The 14,118-nt window shown below is 50.3% G+C and overlaps 1 protein-coding gene across 1 annotated transcript in view; it reads right to left on the reverse strand.

The window, feature by feature from the left end:
• The window catches only part of CUNH16orf96 (chromosome unknown C16orf96 homolog), a 36,370-nt gene extending 22,252 nt beyond the window's left edge, over nt 1-14,118 (reverse strand). The window contains exons 1-6 of the mRNA XM_077762756.1: nt 13,699-14,118; nt 3,682-3,786; nt 2,501-2,581; nt 2,239-2,325; nt 1,875-2,146; nt 556-1,754 (exon numbers count right to left, since the gene is read on the reverse strand). Of these exons, the coding sequence (XP_077618882.1) occupies nt 556-1,754; nt 1,875-2,146; nt 2,239-2,325; nt 2,501-2,581; nt 3,682-3,786; nt 13,699-14,118 (2,164 nt within the window). The remainder of the gene's footprint in view (nt 1-555; nt 1,755-1,874; nt 2,147-2,238; nt 2,326-2,500; nt 2,582-3,681; nt 3,787-13,698) is intronic.

The following is a 14,118-nucleotide window of genomic DNA, read 5'->3' on the forward strand; positions in this document are numbered from 1 at the left end:
TTGAGAACCACTGCACGAGGCCATCCTGCCCTCCGCTGCCCTCAGCGAGCGTCTGTCCGCCATGCTCATTAAACGGGAGCATAAAGCTACTGGTCCCACTGCCGCCCAGAGAGTTTCTGGGTCATCGAGGTCACATTTGTTTGGCCAGCAGTTGCTCCTAATCTCAAACTGACCACTTCATCTGGGGTCTGTTCAGTGCTCTTGGACCTCCTGGCTGATCCAGACTTATCAAAACATCATATAGTAGTTAGTGCTGTGTTACGTGGGGTGTCGAAAGGGAGTTTTCTGGAGTAAACATGACATGTGATTTTCCTTCCTTCTTTGGTGCCAACTTTAGACCCTAACCACCCGTCTCCCCTACGATAAGACCTCACTGTGCCTTCATGGTAAAAGAACAGACTAATAAGAAGCAAATGCCGAAGCCAAAGGAATGAATGGCTAATGGTTAATACAGATTTAGCTGGGAGAGCTAAATGGAGGAGACGAGGGACTTCTCAAAGGCCGTAAGGAGAGCCTGAGCCCCTGCTACCTTCCCCGGAGCCAGGCCGAGCCTACCTAGAAAACTCAGGCGCCGTTGAAGGGTGTTTGACAGCTGCAAAAACTCTTCTTTCAGGGAGTCGTGTCTAATGGGCATCTGGGCTATGTGGCTCATGGAGTACCTGACGGCCTCCTTCTTGTCTTCAGGGGTCACGGCATTCTGGGCAGCCAGCATGGCCTGGGACAGCTTCCTATCGGAAGAGACGCTGACAGCAGGGTATGAGGAAGAGAAGTCTTCGCTGTATACCTGCAAGTCTTCCGCCTCAGCGTCCTCAGCCAAGGACACGGAGGCCAAGGCCCCGCGGGAAGAGCCCGCGCCCAGGGTATCTGCGAAGACCCCTAAGGGCCCAGATGCGGCCATGGATGTTGCTGCAGTGGCCAACTTGGTGGCCGGGGCATTTTTGATGGCTTTGGCAGCAGCTTCAGCTTTCTGGGCTGCGGATGAGGCGGCGGCTGCGTAGGAGGCGGCGGCGGCGGCTGCAATGGCAGCAGTGGTCTTCAACCGCTGAAGGGCAGACAGGGGAGACTTCGGCGGTGCTGCCTTGGGGTCCTCAGCCCTGGGGGTCCTGGCCTGAGGAGCTGACATGTTGTGGGATAAATATTCTTCATTTTCTAAGACAGCTGGCAGTGGATGTACCTGTGCCTGGCCGGACTGTGACTGCAGGGGATGGGGCCAAGCAGAGCCAAACTCGGTGGCTGGCGGGGGCGCCATGAAGCCCTGGGACTGTGCAGGCAGGAGGCCTGATGTGTCTGGGCGAAGCTGCAAGGAGCGTGAGGCCAAGAAAGGCCAATTGCTAGCTCTGGACAAGCCTCTGGGAAGAGGCCAGCCTCCTGGTGGTGTGGGCTGAAACCCCGGGGCAGGGGCAGCCCCAGGGGCAGCCCCAGGCCCGAGTGCAGGGGCAGCCCCAGGCCCGAGGGCAGGCCAAGGTCCAGGGTGAGGTCCAGATCTGAACACAGGCCAAGGTGCTAGTGTGAATCCACGTGTCAGACTGGGCTCCAGCATAGGCCCTAGTGTAGGCGTGGACTCAGGCTGTGGCCTCTGTGTAGGCCCAGGCCCAGGCTCAGGCCCAGGCCCAGGCTCGGGCCCAGGCCCAGGCTCAGGCCCAGGCCTAGGCTCAGGCGCAGACCCAGGCTCAGGCCCAGGCCCAGGCTCAGGCCCAGGCCTAGGCTCAGGCGCAGACCCAGGCTCAGGCCCAGGCCCAGGCTCAGGCCCAGGCCTAGGCTCAGGCACTGACCCAGGCTTGGGTGCAGGCCCAGGCTGGGGCCCAGGCCCGGTCTTGGATGCAGGCCCAGGCTTGGGTGCAGACCCAGGCTCGGGCACAGGCTGAGGCACAGACCCAGCACCGGGCACTTGAGGCTTCCCCGGCCCCTGGGCCCCAGCGAGTAGAGCAGCTTGGGCAGATTCCTCGTCCTGTAGCTGCTCCAGGATCCCAGAATGCCAGGTGGTCTCCAGTAACCTGGGGTGCTTGACGGCCTCTGAGACCTGGACATGACCAGCAGCAGGGTACTCAGCGGTCTGGGAATGATCCGTCTCTGGGAGTTGACTGACAATCTGCAACAGCTCCGAATCCTTAAACTGTAGTGAACTGGTTCTCTGTGCTAAAGTTCCCTGTGGAGATGGGGGAGAGGCTGGCCAGGGCTGCTCGGGCCAGCTCAGCGGTCACCCTCAGCTGCCACCCCTCCATGTCTCCCTTCACTCACGGGGGTGAACATGGCCTCATGGAGGCTGCTCCAGAGTACCATGTCCTCAGATCTGGGGATGGTGAGCATCTTGCCCTGGAGAGAAACCTGGGGGGCAGGGTTGGGAATGATGGGTGAGGCCCTCAGGTGGCTCCTTGGTCTACACCTACCTTTTCTGAGTGTGATCTCCTTCTTACCCCTCCCTGCCCCCAGTACCCCCACCCCCCGCCCCAGGCCTAGAGGTCAGGGGAGTCCGGAGGGAGGACAGCACTGGGGCCCTCACCACTTCCCGCTGCAGGGCCCTGGTCTTCTGGTTCTGTCCCCTCAGATCCTCCACGAAAGTATTCATTCTTTCCGGGTGCATCTGTCAAATGAGCCAAGTCTGTGGGCCTGCAAGTTCTGGTCCTGGCCCTGCTTCTCTCACAGCTCAAAGACAAGGACTTAGTTCTAGGTGACGGAATTGGAGAAGGAAAAACAGATTCCAAAGCAAGTGCTTCTCAGGGAGTGGGAAAGGGGTAGGAGAGGGTTCCCTGGGAAAACAAGTTTGGAAAATGTTGGGCTTAAAAGGATTCAATGGGTTTCTGTGCTGCAGGACTTCTCAGAGCCTGTAATGGGCAAAAGTATATTAAGAATCTCCAAGAGGTAGGTGGTGGAGGCATTTTTTCTTTTTCTCCGCCGATTTGTCAAGGGAACCTTTTTAGTGTTTCATGATGCCCTTTCTTCTCAGATGGAAGCTGCTCAGACTGAGTTCTCACAGGTGCCGTGATGCTACACTAAACCACGCTATCCGGGGGCAAGTTGTGAAACCTTAGGCACGATACAGGCTGCTGAGGAGACCTGGCCCCCGAGCCCAGCTCTGACTCACCAGCTGTGACCTCATGCTTCAGGGATTCTGAGTCCTCCCACATCATGGTAAGGAGTTCGTATGTACCTGGATTGATGTCTTTGCGTCAACTCTCCAAGGGGAGGTAGGTTTATGCCCACCCTAGGTTTGTTCCACTTTTCAGCGTTGACAGAGCCTCACAGGATAGGAAAAGCTGTAATCTTTCTGTAAGTTGGTGGAATGTAAGCCTGGAGTTACCCAGACTTAGGGAGTACCTGCCTGAGAATGAAGCCAGCCCAGAGGAAAGCATCACTGACAGAGAGATGTTGATGTGGTACGAGCACCTAGATCTGGTTGTCCCCGAAAGCAACTCAGGACATTTTAGTAAATGAGACACTAAACTCTTTCATTCTGCCTACGCCACAATTAACTAGGTTTCTGTCATTTACAAATGGTCTCCTAACACAGTAGGGTGCGGAGCATGGTGGGAGCCGCGGTGGGATGCGCTAAGTGGCTGGTCAATGTCAAAGCCCTTCTCTGGCTCTCATGGCTGTATTCTCTGGCTAAGAGCAGGCTCCCTAGATTTACCCTGTCCCCCCAACCATCTGCGGTCCAAGCAACATGGCCGGGAGAGGGTCTACCTTTTCAAATATGACCTTCAGTTTGTCCACATCCTTTCTAAGAGTTTCAGTGGAGACCTTGAGTGCATAAATGTCAGTGAGCAAATCCTGCAGAGTCTTCATGGACTGAAAGGGAAGAAGAGGGGAAAATGTGAAGTTGGCTGTGGCTGGGGAGGAAGGTATATAAAGTGCAGAAGCTCTCCAGTGATGGCCATGGTCCAAGAAGTCCTCTTGCAAGGTGCAGGCTGGAACATACTCAGAGGCCAGCATATGACACCAAGGTCAAAAGTGCTGAGCCCCAGGAGGTCTGGGTGGGATGGAGGCAACTCTGCATTTCAGTGTATTCAGTAACCAGGAGTCCCTCATTAGGAAGCATCTCATGCCCTTTGGTGGGACATCAGCAAGGGAGTTATGATTGGATTTACATTTTAAAAGGGTCCCTCTGGGTATTATGTTGAGCAAAATAAGTCAGACAGAGAAAGACAGATACCATACGCTTCCACTTATAGGAGGATTAGAAGAAACATAATCGAGGACCATGGTGGAGAAGAAGGGGAGGCAAACCATGAGACACTCTTGAATACTGAGAACAAACTGAGGGCTGATGGGAAGGGGAGGGGGAAAGGGGGTGATGGGCATGGAGGAGGGCACTTGTTGAAATGAGCACTGGGTGTTATATGGAATCCAACTAGACAAAAAACTATGAAAGGAAAAAAAAAACGGTCCCTCTGGCTACATGTGTAGATTGGCTCCTGGAGGGGAAGGGAGGAAGCCAGAGAACCAGTGAGGAACTTCCAGGCAAGAGCTGATGGGAACATTGAGTGCTGGGCTCATAGCTCAGCTCCATCACTCACTGGGGCTGTTATTGCATGTTTCCAGGTTCTAGGATCCTCAAGCATAAAATGAATATTAAAAATGTGATGATATGTCAATTAAGTGTCAGATTTCAGCTCAGGTCATGATCTCATGGCTCGTGAGTTTGAGCCCTGCACTGGGCTCTGTGCTGACAGCTCAGAGCCTGGAGCCTGCTTCGGATTCTGTATCTCCCTCTCTCAATCCCTCTCCTGCTCACGCTGTCTTTCTCTCTCTCAAAAATAAAATAAGAATTTAAAAAAAAGTGATGATGAAAAAAAAAAGTGATGATGTATTTAGAGGGCCCAGTGCATAGTTAGGTATTCAGCTAACAAAAATAACAAACAGCAAAATGGCAGAAGTCATTCTTATCACTAATTATATTTAATGTAAATGGGTTAATCTTCCACTTAAAAGGCAGACATTAGGGGCTACTGGGTGGCTCAGTCAGTTGCAGGTCCAACTTGGCTCAGGTCATGATCCCTGGGTTCAAACCCTGCATCGGGCTCTGTGCTGGCAGTTCAGGGATGGAGCCTGCTTCTGATTCTGTGTCTCCCTCTCTTCTTAACCTTCTCCTGCTAGCACTCTGTCTCTCTCTGTCTCTCAAAAACTAAAGTAAAACATTAAAAAAAAATTAAAGGCAGACATTAGAGCATCTGGGTGACTTAGCTGGTTAAGTACTGGCTCTCGGTATCATCTCAGGTCATCTCATGGTAGTGGGAAGAGGCGCAAGTCAGGGTCTGCACTGACAGAGAGAAACCTGATTGGGATTCTCTCTCTCAAAATAAATGAATAAACTTAAAAAAAAAAAAATAGGGGCACCTGGGTGGCTTGATTGGCTAAACATCAACTCTTGATTTCTACTCAGGTCATGATTTCATGGTTCATGAGTTCAAGTCCCACATCAGGTGAACTCAGCCCTGCTTGAGGTGAACACAAGCCCTGCTTCAGGTGACCCCCATTTTTCTCTCTCTCTCTTTCTCTCTCTCTCCCTCTCCCTCTCTGCCCCTTGTGGGTTTCTCTCTCTCCCTCTCTCTTTCTGCTCTTGCTCACTTGAGCCTTCTCTCTTTCAATAAAAAAAAGAAAGAAAAGAAAATTTGAATAGACCTAAGACAAATGAAGAGATTTGAAACACTGATTTAAAAAAAAGATCCAATGTTTAACTGACTGAACCATCCAGGTGCCTCAATTTTTTCCCCAAAATATAGAAGAATTCCAGACTTATTCTATGAGGCCAGTATTATGCAAAAACCTGAATAGGCATTTCTCCAAAGATGGTATACAAATGGCCACTAAGCCCAGGAGAAGGGAAGATGTTCAACATCATCAGTCATCAGGGAAAAAAAAATCGAAACCACAATGAGATACCTCTTATATCCACTAGGATGGTGAGAATCAAAAGTCAGATAATAGTAAGTGTTGGTGAGGATATACAAAAATTGGAACCTTCACATACTGTTGGTGGGAATGCAATATGGTACAGCCATTTAAGAAACAGTGTGGCAGTTCCTCATAAGATAGGAACCAGAGTTCCCAGATGACCCAGCAAGTCTACGCCTAGGTATGTATCTAAGAGAAATGAGAACACGTGTATGAATGTGTATAGCAGCATTATTCATAATAGCTCCAAGCAGAAGCAATCCAAATGTCAGTCAACCAGCAGACATAGCAAAATGTGATATATTCACAACATGGGATATCATTCAGCCATAAAAAGGACCATAGTACCAATTCCAGGAAGATGAACCTCAGAAACATGATGCTAACTAAAATAGTCTGAACAGAAAAGACAACACATTGCATGATTCTGTTTATATGAACCATCTGGAATAGACAAATTTACAAGACAGAAAGCAGATTAGTAGTTGCTTAAGACTGGTGGGTGGTTTGCAGTGGAGCCTGAGGGGGTACAGCGGTGATGAAGGGTACAGGGTTTCTTTCAGGTGGATGAAAACATTCTAAAATTGACTGTGGTGATGGTTGTACAAGTCTATGAATAGACGAGAACCATTGTACACTCTTAAACGGGTGAATTGTATGTTATGTGAATTTTTATTTTATTTTTTTAATGTTTTATTTATTTCTAGGAGAGAGAGACAGCGTGAGCAGGGGAGGGTCAGAGAGAGAGGGATTCACAGACTGAAACAGGCTCCAGGCTCTGAGCCGGCAGTCAGCACAGACCCCGACGCGGGGCTCGAACCCACGAACCGCGAGATCATGACCTAAGCGAAAAGTCGGACACTTAACCGACTAAGCCACCCAGCGCCCCTTAAAGTTTATTTATTTATCTTAAGAGAGAGAGAGAGGAAGACAGAGAGAGTCCCAAGCAGCCTCTGCCCTGGCAGCACAGAGCCTAACATGGGGCTTGACTCACGAACCACGAGATCATGACTTGAGCTGAAACCAAGAGAGGGACACTTAACCGACCAAGCCCCCCAGACACCTCTGGGACGTGAATTATATCACAATAAAGCTGACTGATAAATAAATAGCACCCCATGTTCTTCGACCAGAAGGCTCACTTCCCAGGTTGATCTACAGATCAAGCTTAATCCTTATAAAAATGCCAACTTGTTCTCTCCCATAGAAATTGATGGCTGGATCCTAAAATTCTTATGTTAATGCAAGGGACTCAGAATTGCCAAACAATCTGAACAAAGAAGAGCAAACCTGTAAGACTCACACTTCCTGATTTCTTTTTTTTTTTTTAATGTTTTATTTATTTCTAGGAGAGAGAGAGAGAGAGAGACAGCGTGAGCAGGGGAGGGTCAGAGAGAGAGGGAGTCACAGACTGAAACAGGCTCCAGGCTCTGAGCTGGCAGTCAGCACAGAGCCCGACGCGGGGCTCGAACCCACGAACCGCGAGTACATGACCTAAGCAAAAGTCGGACGCTTAACCGACTAAGCCACCCAGGCGCTCCTCACACTTCCTGATTTCAACACTTTCTGCAAAGCTATAGTGATCAAGACAGTGTGGTACTGGCATAAGAAAAGATACACAGGTCAATGGAAGAGAAAGAACAGTCCAGAAATGCATTTACAATAAGAGTGTGTCAAAACAAATCAATAGGGGAAGAGCTGTCTCCAACAAATAGTACCAAACAGTTGGATGCCCACATACAAAAGAATTAAGTAGGACTCCTACCTCACACTCTATACCAAAATTAACTAAAAATGGCTCCTACATGGGGTGCCTGGGTGGCTTAGTCGGTTAAGCGTCCGACTTTCGCTTAGGTCATGATCTCGCGGTTTGTGGGTTCGAGCCCCGTGTCGGGCTCTGTGCTGACTGCCAGCTCAGAGCCTGGAGCCTGTTTCAGAGTCTGTCACTCCCTCTCTCTCTGACCCTTCCTTGCTCATGCTGTCTCTCTCTCTCTCTCCTAGAAATAAATAAAAAAAAAACATTTAAAAAAAAAATGGCTCCTACATCTAAATATAAGAGATAAACTATAAGCCATTTACTTCTGTGTTGTAGAAGAAAACATAGGAGTAAATTTTCATGACCTTGGTCAGCCAATAGTTTCTTAGATATGCCACCAAAAAGCATAAGCAAAAATCCATCAAAAAAATGTGACAAAAGAGATACATAAATTGTACTTCAGCAAAATTTAAAACTCTGCCTAGCAAAGGACACTGTCAAGAAAGTGAAAAGGCAACTCACAGAATGATAGACAATATTTACAAATCATACCCGTGGCATCATATATTCAGGATATATAAAACACTCTTACAACTCAACAATAAAAAGACAACACAGTTAAAACTGGGCAAATAATCTGAATAGGCGTTTCTCCAAAGAGGAGTTACAAATAGCTGCTAGGCACATGAAAACATGTTCAGCACAATTAGTCACCGGGGAAATGCAAATCAAAACCACAAGGAATATGCCCAAATGAAAACATATATTCGCAGGAAAATGTGTACACTGTTGTTCACAGTGGCCACTACTCCTAACATCCTACAGGTGGAAACAGCCAAATATCCACCAATCGATAAAAAAAAGTGTGGTGTATCCACCCATTGGAATATCATTTGGCAATAAAAAGAAATGAAGTACTGATACATGTGACATCATGGATCAACCTTGAAGACATCATGGTAAGTCCAAGAATGGGGCTCAAGGAGGAGCAGGAAGAAGAATGATGGCTAATGGTCAAGGGGTGTTTTGGGGGTGGGCTGTAGAAAATGTCCTAAAATTGATCGTAATTGTTGCAGAACACTGTGAGCATACTAAACTCCCTGAAATGTACACCTTATTTTTTAAAGATTTTTATTTTTTTTATTTATTTAAAAAAATTTTTTTTAATGTTTTATTTATTTCTAGGAGAGAGAGAGAGAGAGAGAGAGNATTTTTATTTTTAAGTGATCTCCACACTTACTTTTAAGTGATCCCAACATGGGCCTCAACCTCGCAACCCCGAGATTAAGAGTCGCATGCTCTACCGACTGAGCCAGCCAGGCACTCCATGAACCACACATTCTAAATGGATGAATACTCTGGTATGCACATGAACATATGTATGAATATATCTCAATAAAGCTGTAAAAAGTAGCAATTTTGTTTTAGAAAAAACGGAGAGAAATTTCCATACAGTCTACTGGATGGTATTTGGGAGTTGTTAATTTCGTCGGGAGTCGTGATGGTATCATGGGAAGGGTTTTACAAGTCCTTATCTGCTGTAGATGGAAAACACTTTTCAGGGAAATCTCTGAAGTCCAGATCCCACACCAGTACAGGAATGCTTCCCTCTCCCCTGTCTCCCTAGAGGCAACCAGGGGCCTAAGTTATAAGTTACCTGAGCAGGAGTCACCCCCCACCTCCCACCACACACACACACACACACACACACACACACACGGAGTCCAGGGCAAACCCAGAAAAGGTAGCAAACCCCAGAGCTTTGGGAAATGGGAAAGCTAATACCATTTCCCTCCCAGGGAACAGGAAAACAAAGTACCCTGAAGAGATGCTGGCCACACACAAAGTTCATTACCGTTATTGCAGTAACCTTGACCCTATTCTCTAAAACCCCAGTATTTTCCACGCCTTTCAGCTTTGTTATGAATTTTTCAAACATTAATTTACATTTAAAATCACCTTAGGGGCACCTGGGTGGCTCAGTGGGTTAAGAATCCAACTCTTGGTTTTGGCTCAGGTCATGATCTCACAGGGCTGTGAGTTCGAGCCCTGCATGGGGCTCCGCGCTGAAGGTTGGGAGCCTGCTTGGGATGCTCTCTCTCCGCCCCTCCCCCACTGGCGCTGCCTCTGTCTCACTCGAAACAAATAAATCTACTTTTAAAAAGTAAATTTAAAGTTGTTTTAATTTGTGGGATCTACAGCACGAGTTTTGGGGCTGGGGAAGTCCAACGGGAAGGGAGTTCTGAAATCAGAAAAAGCAACAAAAGGTTGTAAAAATCCCCACAGGGACCTCGAATTTATTTATGGAAACAGGTCAGCCAGAACAGTCCGTTGTTGTTAGTTTTTAAGTCGGCTCCCCCTGCGGCACGGGGCTTGAACTCAGACCCCCAGATCCCGCGTCCTGCCCGCGTGACCCCCAGAATAAACCATACACAGCTGACGCGGTCTCCCGTTTGGTCGTGTAAGGCCAGCGGCCGAGGGTGATCATCACAACCGTGATAACCGAGGTCTCAAGGACACAGACAGGGACCTCCGGACGCAGCTTTCTAGGCTCCGGCTGGGCTCACTGGGTCATTCCCGCGGACACTTTCCCAAACTGACGCTCAGGGTGGGCGGCCGGGGAGAAGCGGGCGGGGCCTCGGTGCCTGCCGTGCTGGAGAAGCTCCGCAGGTTGGGCTGGCGCNGCAGGCAGTTCTGGTTGTCACCACTAGGGGGCGCTTCTGGCAGCTGGGGGGTGGAAGCCGAGGACGCTGCTTAGCACACCATAGCGCACAGGCTGACCCTCACCAGGGAGAATTATCCGTGAGGGTGACGGCTGGGGCAATCTCAGCCTGCAGTGCCCGAGCCCCAAATCTGGCGGTCCACTAACCATGCCTGCAGAGCCCCTCAAACCTGCTTGCAAGAGGCCTTGGTGCCGGCCCTAGTTTTCTGGGCACCGTTCACTCTGTCCAGGGTGGGTGCCAGGTCTCACAGGCTTATCTTTCCCCATTTTGGGCCTTGGCACCTAGACAGGCGCTGGTAGAGGACAGCAGGAGACACAACCCGGCCAGCCCCAGAGAAAGGGGGCCCAGGGGCAGGTGAGCTGACCTGGGCAGCCACATGGTGTTTGGTCTGCCCGCCTGACTGGCTGGTGGGCGCAGACACTTAGGTAAGCAGCTTGCACCGTCCCAGAACCAGTTACCACGGCAGGGGGTAGAGGGGTAGGGTGGGAACCCCAGCAACCTCAGCCAGGCCAGGCCAGGGGAACGTTCTCTAATCCTAGATGCACAAATAGTGCTCTGAAGCCATGTGGGAGCCTATGCACCAGCGCCCTTCACATGCTGGCTGGGTCACTCCCGGTTCTGTGCATTCTAGAAGTCTCCACCCACCAGGACAAGCCAGGGGCAGGCTGCTAGGACACTGTGTCCACCTCTCCAGCCTCCAAGGCCTCTGTAATCTGCACTGGGCACCTCTTCAACCTTCTTTGTCTCTAGCAACCATTCTTGCCTTAAAGGCTGTCTTTGATATGAGCAGTGTGGCCACTCTAGCTCTCTTCTGATAACCGCTCGCATGGAGTACCTTTTCCCATCTTTTTTTTTTTCAACCTATGGGTCTTGGAATCTAAAATATGTCTCTTGGGGCACCTGGGTGGCTCAGTCGGTTAAGCATCTGACTTCAGCTCAGGTCATGATCTTGTGGTTCATGGGTTCACGCCCCGTATTAGGCTCTATGCTGACAGCTCAGAGCCTGGAGCCTGCTTCAGATTCTGGGTCTCAGTCTCTCTGCCCCTCCCCTGCTTGACTCTATCGCTCTCTCTCTCAAAAATAAACAAACATTTTTAAAAAATTATTTAAAAATGTGTCTCTTGTATGGGGCGCCTGGGTGGCTTAGTCGGTTAAGTGTCTGACTTTCGCTTGGGTCATGATCTCGCGGTTCGTGGGTTCGAGCCCCGCGTCGGGCTCTGTGCTGACTGCCAGCTCAGAGCCTGGAGCCTGTTTCAGTCTGTGACTCCCTCTCTCTCTGACCCTCCCCTGCTCACGCTGTCTCTCTCTCTCTCTCTCTCTCCTAGAAATAAATAAAACATTAAAAAAAATGTGTCTCTTGTAGACAGGGTATAGTTAGATCATGCCTTTTTTCTTTTCATCGATTCTGCCAGCCTCTGCTGTGTGTGTATGGTAAAATGCACAGGATACCAAAACAAAGAATTAATTTAGTGGAGCGTTTGGTACATTCACAAGGTTGGCAACTGTCACCACGACCTGGTTCCAGAATATTTTCGTCACCCGGAGAGAAACCCCACAGCCATCAGCAGTCCCTCCCCATCGTCACCACCACCACCCAGCTCCTGGCAACCACGAATCTACTTTCTATCTCTACGGACCTGCCTTTTCTGGGTGTTTCATGGCTTCACTCCTAGGTGGAATTTAAGAAACAAAACAGATGGGGGCAGCTGGGTGCCTCAGTTGGTTAAGTGTCTGATTCCGGCTCAGGTCGTGATCTCGCGGCACATGAGTTTGAGCCCCAAATCAGGCTCTGTGCTGACAGCTCAGGGCCTGGACGCTCCTTCAAATTCTGTGTCTCCCTCTCTCTGCTCCTCCCCCACTGTCTGTCTCTTTCTCTCTCAAAAATAAACATTAAAAAAAAAAACTTTTTAAAGAAACAAAAGAGATGAACGTACAGGAAGGGAAGGAGAAACAACATAAGAGACTGTTAAAGACAGAGAACAAGGTGAGAGTTGCTGCAGGGGAGGTGGGTGGGAAGAGGGGCTAAATGGGGGATGGGAAGTAAGGAGGGCACTTGTTGGGATGAGCACTGGGTGTCATGTGTAAGTGAGGAATCAGTAAATTGTACCCCTGAAACAGTTACTACACTATATATTAACTAATTGGGATTAGAAAGAAAGAATGCGGGAAGGGAAGGGAGAAGGGAAGGGAGGGGAGGGGAGGGAAGGGAAGGGAGAGGAAGGGAAGGGAAGGGAGAGGAAGGGAAGGGGAGAGGAAGGGAAGGGAAGGGAGAGGAAGGGAAGAGAAAAGAGAAGAAAAGAAAAGAAGAGAAAAGACACAGAACCATGCAGTACGTGGTCCTTTGCATCTGGCTGCTTTCCTTAGCATGGGTTTTAACGGTCCACTTTGCCTTGCCTCTCAGCCCGCCTCTACCAGACTGCACCCTCCCCCTGCCCTCAGGGCTCCTGGTGCCTGACTTCACTGAGGTCCTGGTGACCCATTTTCCCTGCTCAGTTCAGTTCTCCCGATAATACTGCTAGTGACCACTGTCCAGGTGCCCAGAAGACCTCAAGTTCTGTCTAAGCACTTCCCACGCATTATCTTGTCTGGTATCAATCTCAAGGCAATCCTGGGAGGAGGAAATCATGATCACCCCCCACCCGCTGGTCCAGTGGGGAAGCAGCAGCATGCTCAGCACCCCCACATTCCTATGCCTCTCACCCACCCCCCCGGCCCAGATTTGCACCAGCAAATGGGGACATTTGCTAACGTTGTGTGGCCCCAGGTGAGTTAAACTCAGTGCTTCGGTGCCTCACCTAAGCTGGGGGTGAATATCGGACCTGTCTCCTGTGGGTGCTATGAAGATGAAAGGGGCTAACAGACATCAGCCTCTCGCTCACGCAGAGCACGGTGAGTGCTCCTTCCAGTGATCATCTCCCTGGGCAGGGAGCCAAACAGAGGCTCGAGGGTGAAGGGGACAGTGAGGAGATGAGGGAACGGTGGAATTTGGTGTGTTTCCAAACTCTCTTCATCACCCAAAAAGGAGACCTCAGAGCCACTAGGCTCTCCTCCCCCTTTCTGCCCTTCCCCACCCCTGCCAACCACTGTCAGCCTTCTGTCTCTACAGATCTGCCTGCTTCATACAAATGGAGTCACACCATGGGTGACCCTTTGTGTCTGGCTTCTTTCCTTAACCCTTGACAAAGGGTGCAAGGTCGGAGCTTTGGTTCTGCCTGACTCCAAAGCCCCATCCCTCCCCGTTTTGGAGGAGAGCCCATCACGAGGGGCAGAAGGGAAGAGCGGGGAGAGCACGGAGGGCAGGAAGCTTCCGGAGGCCAGGTGGTTTACCTTTGCCATGGCTTCTTCATTGCCTTCCACCATCTTCCGGAGCTTTATGAGGTGCCACAGATCCTGGGCGGGCTGGCCCTGGCCCCGGCTGCCCTCCAACAGCTGGGAAGTGGAGGGCAGGTCCTGCAGCGTGGCCAGCTGGCTCTCCATCTTGTCGATGCGGCTCACCACGTGGTCAAAGATGTTGTCGAGCCTCTTCATGGGGTGGACGATGGGCTGGGCATCTGCTTCCCGGGGCATGAACGCGGCCGGCGAGGTTTGGAGAAAGTCCTCGTCTCCCGAGAGGACCTTCTTGAGCTCGGCCATGTGGATATGCTCCAGGATGCCGTGGAGCAGGAGCTGCAGGGCCTTGAAGTTCACCACGCCACACTGCGGGACGGCCACGTTGACCAGCTCCGAGAACGTGAGCGAAAAGCTCAT

The sequence above is a fragment of the Crocuta crocuta genome, unplaced genomic scaffold (assembly GCF_008692635.1).
Source record: "Crocuta crocuta isolate KB4526 unplaced genomic scaffold, BGI_CrCroc_1.0 scaffold234, whole genome shotgun sequence".
Taxonomy (NCBI): Eukaryota; Metazoa; Chordata; class Mammalia; order Carnivora; family Hyaenidae; genus Crocuta; species Crocuta crocuta.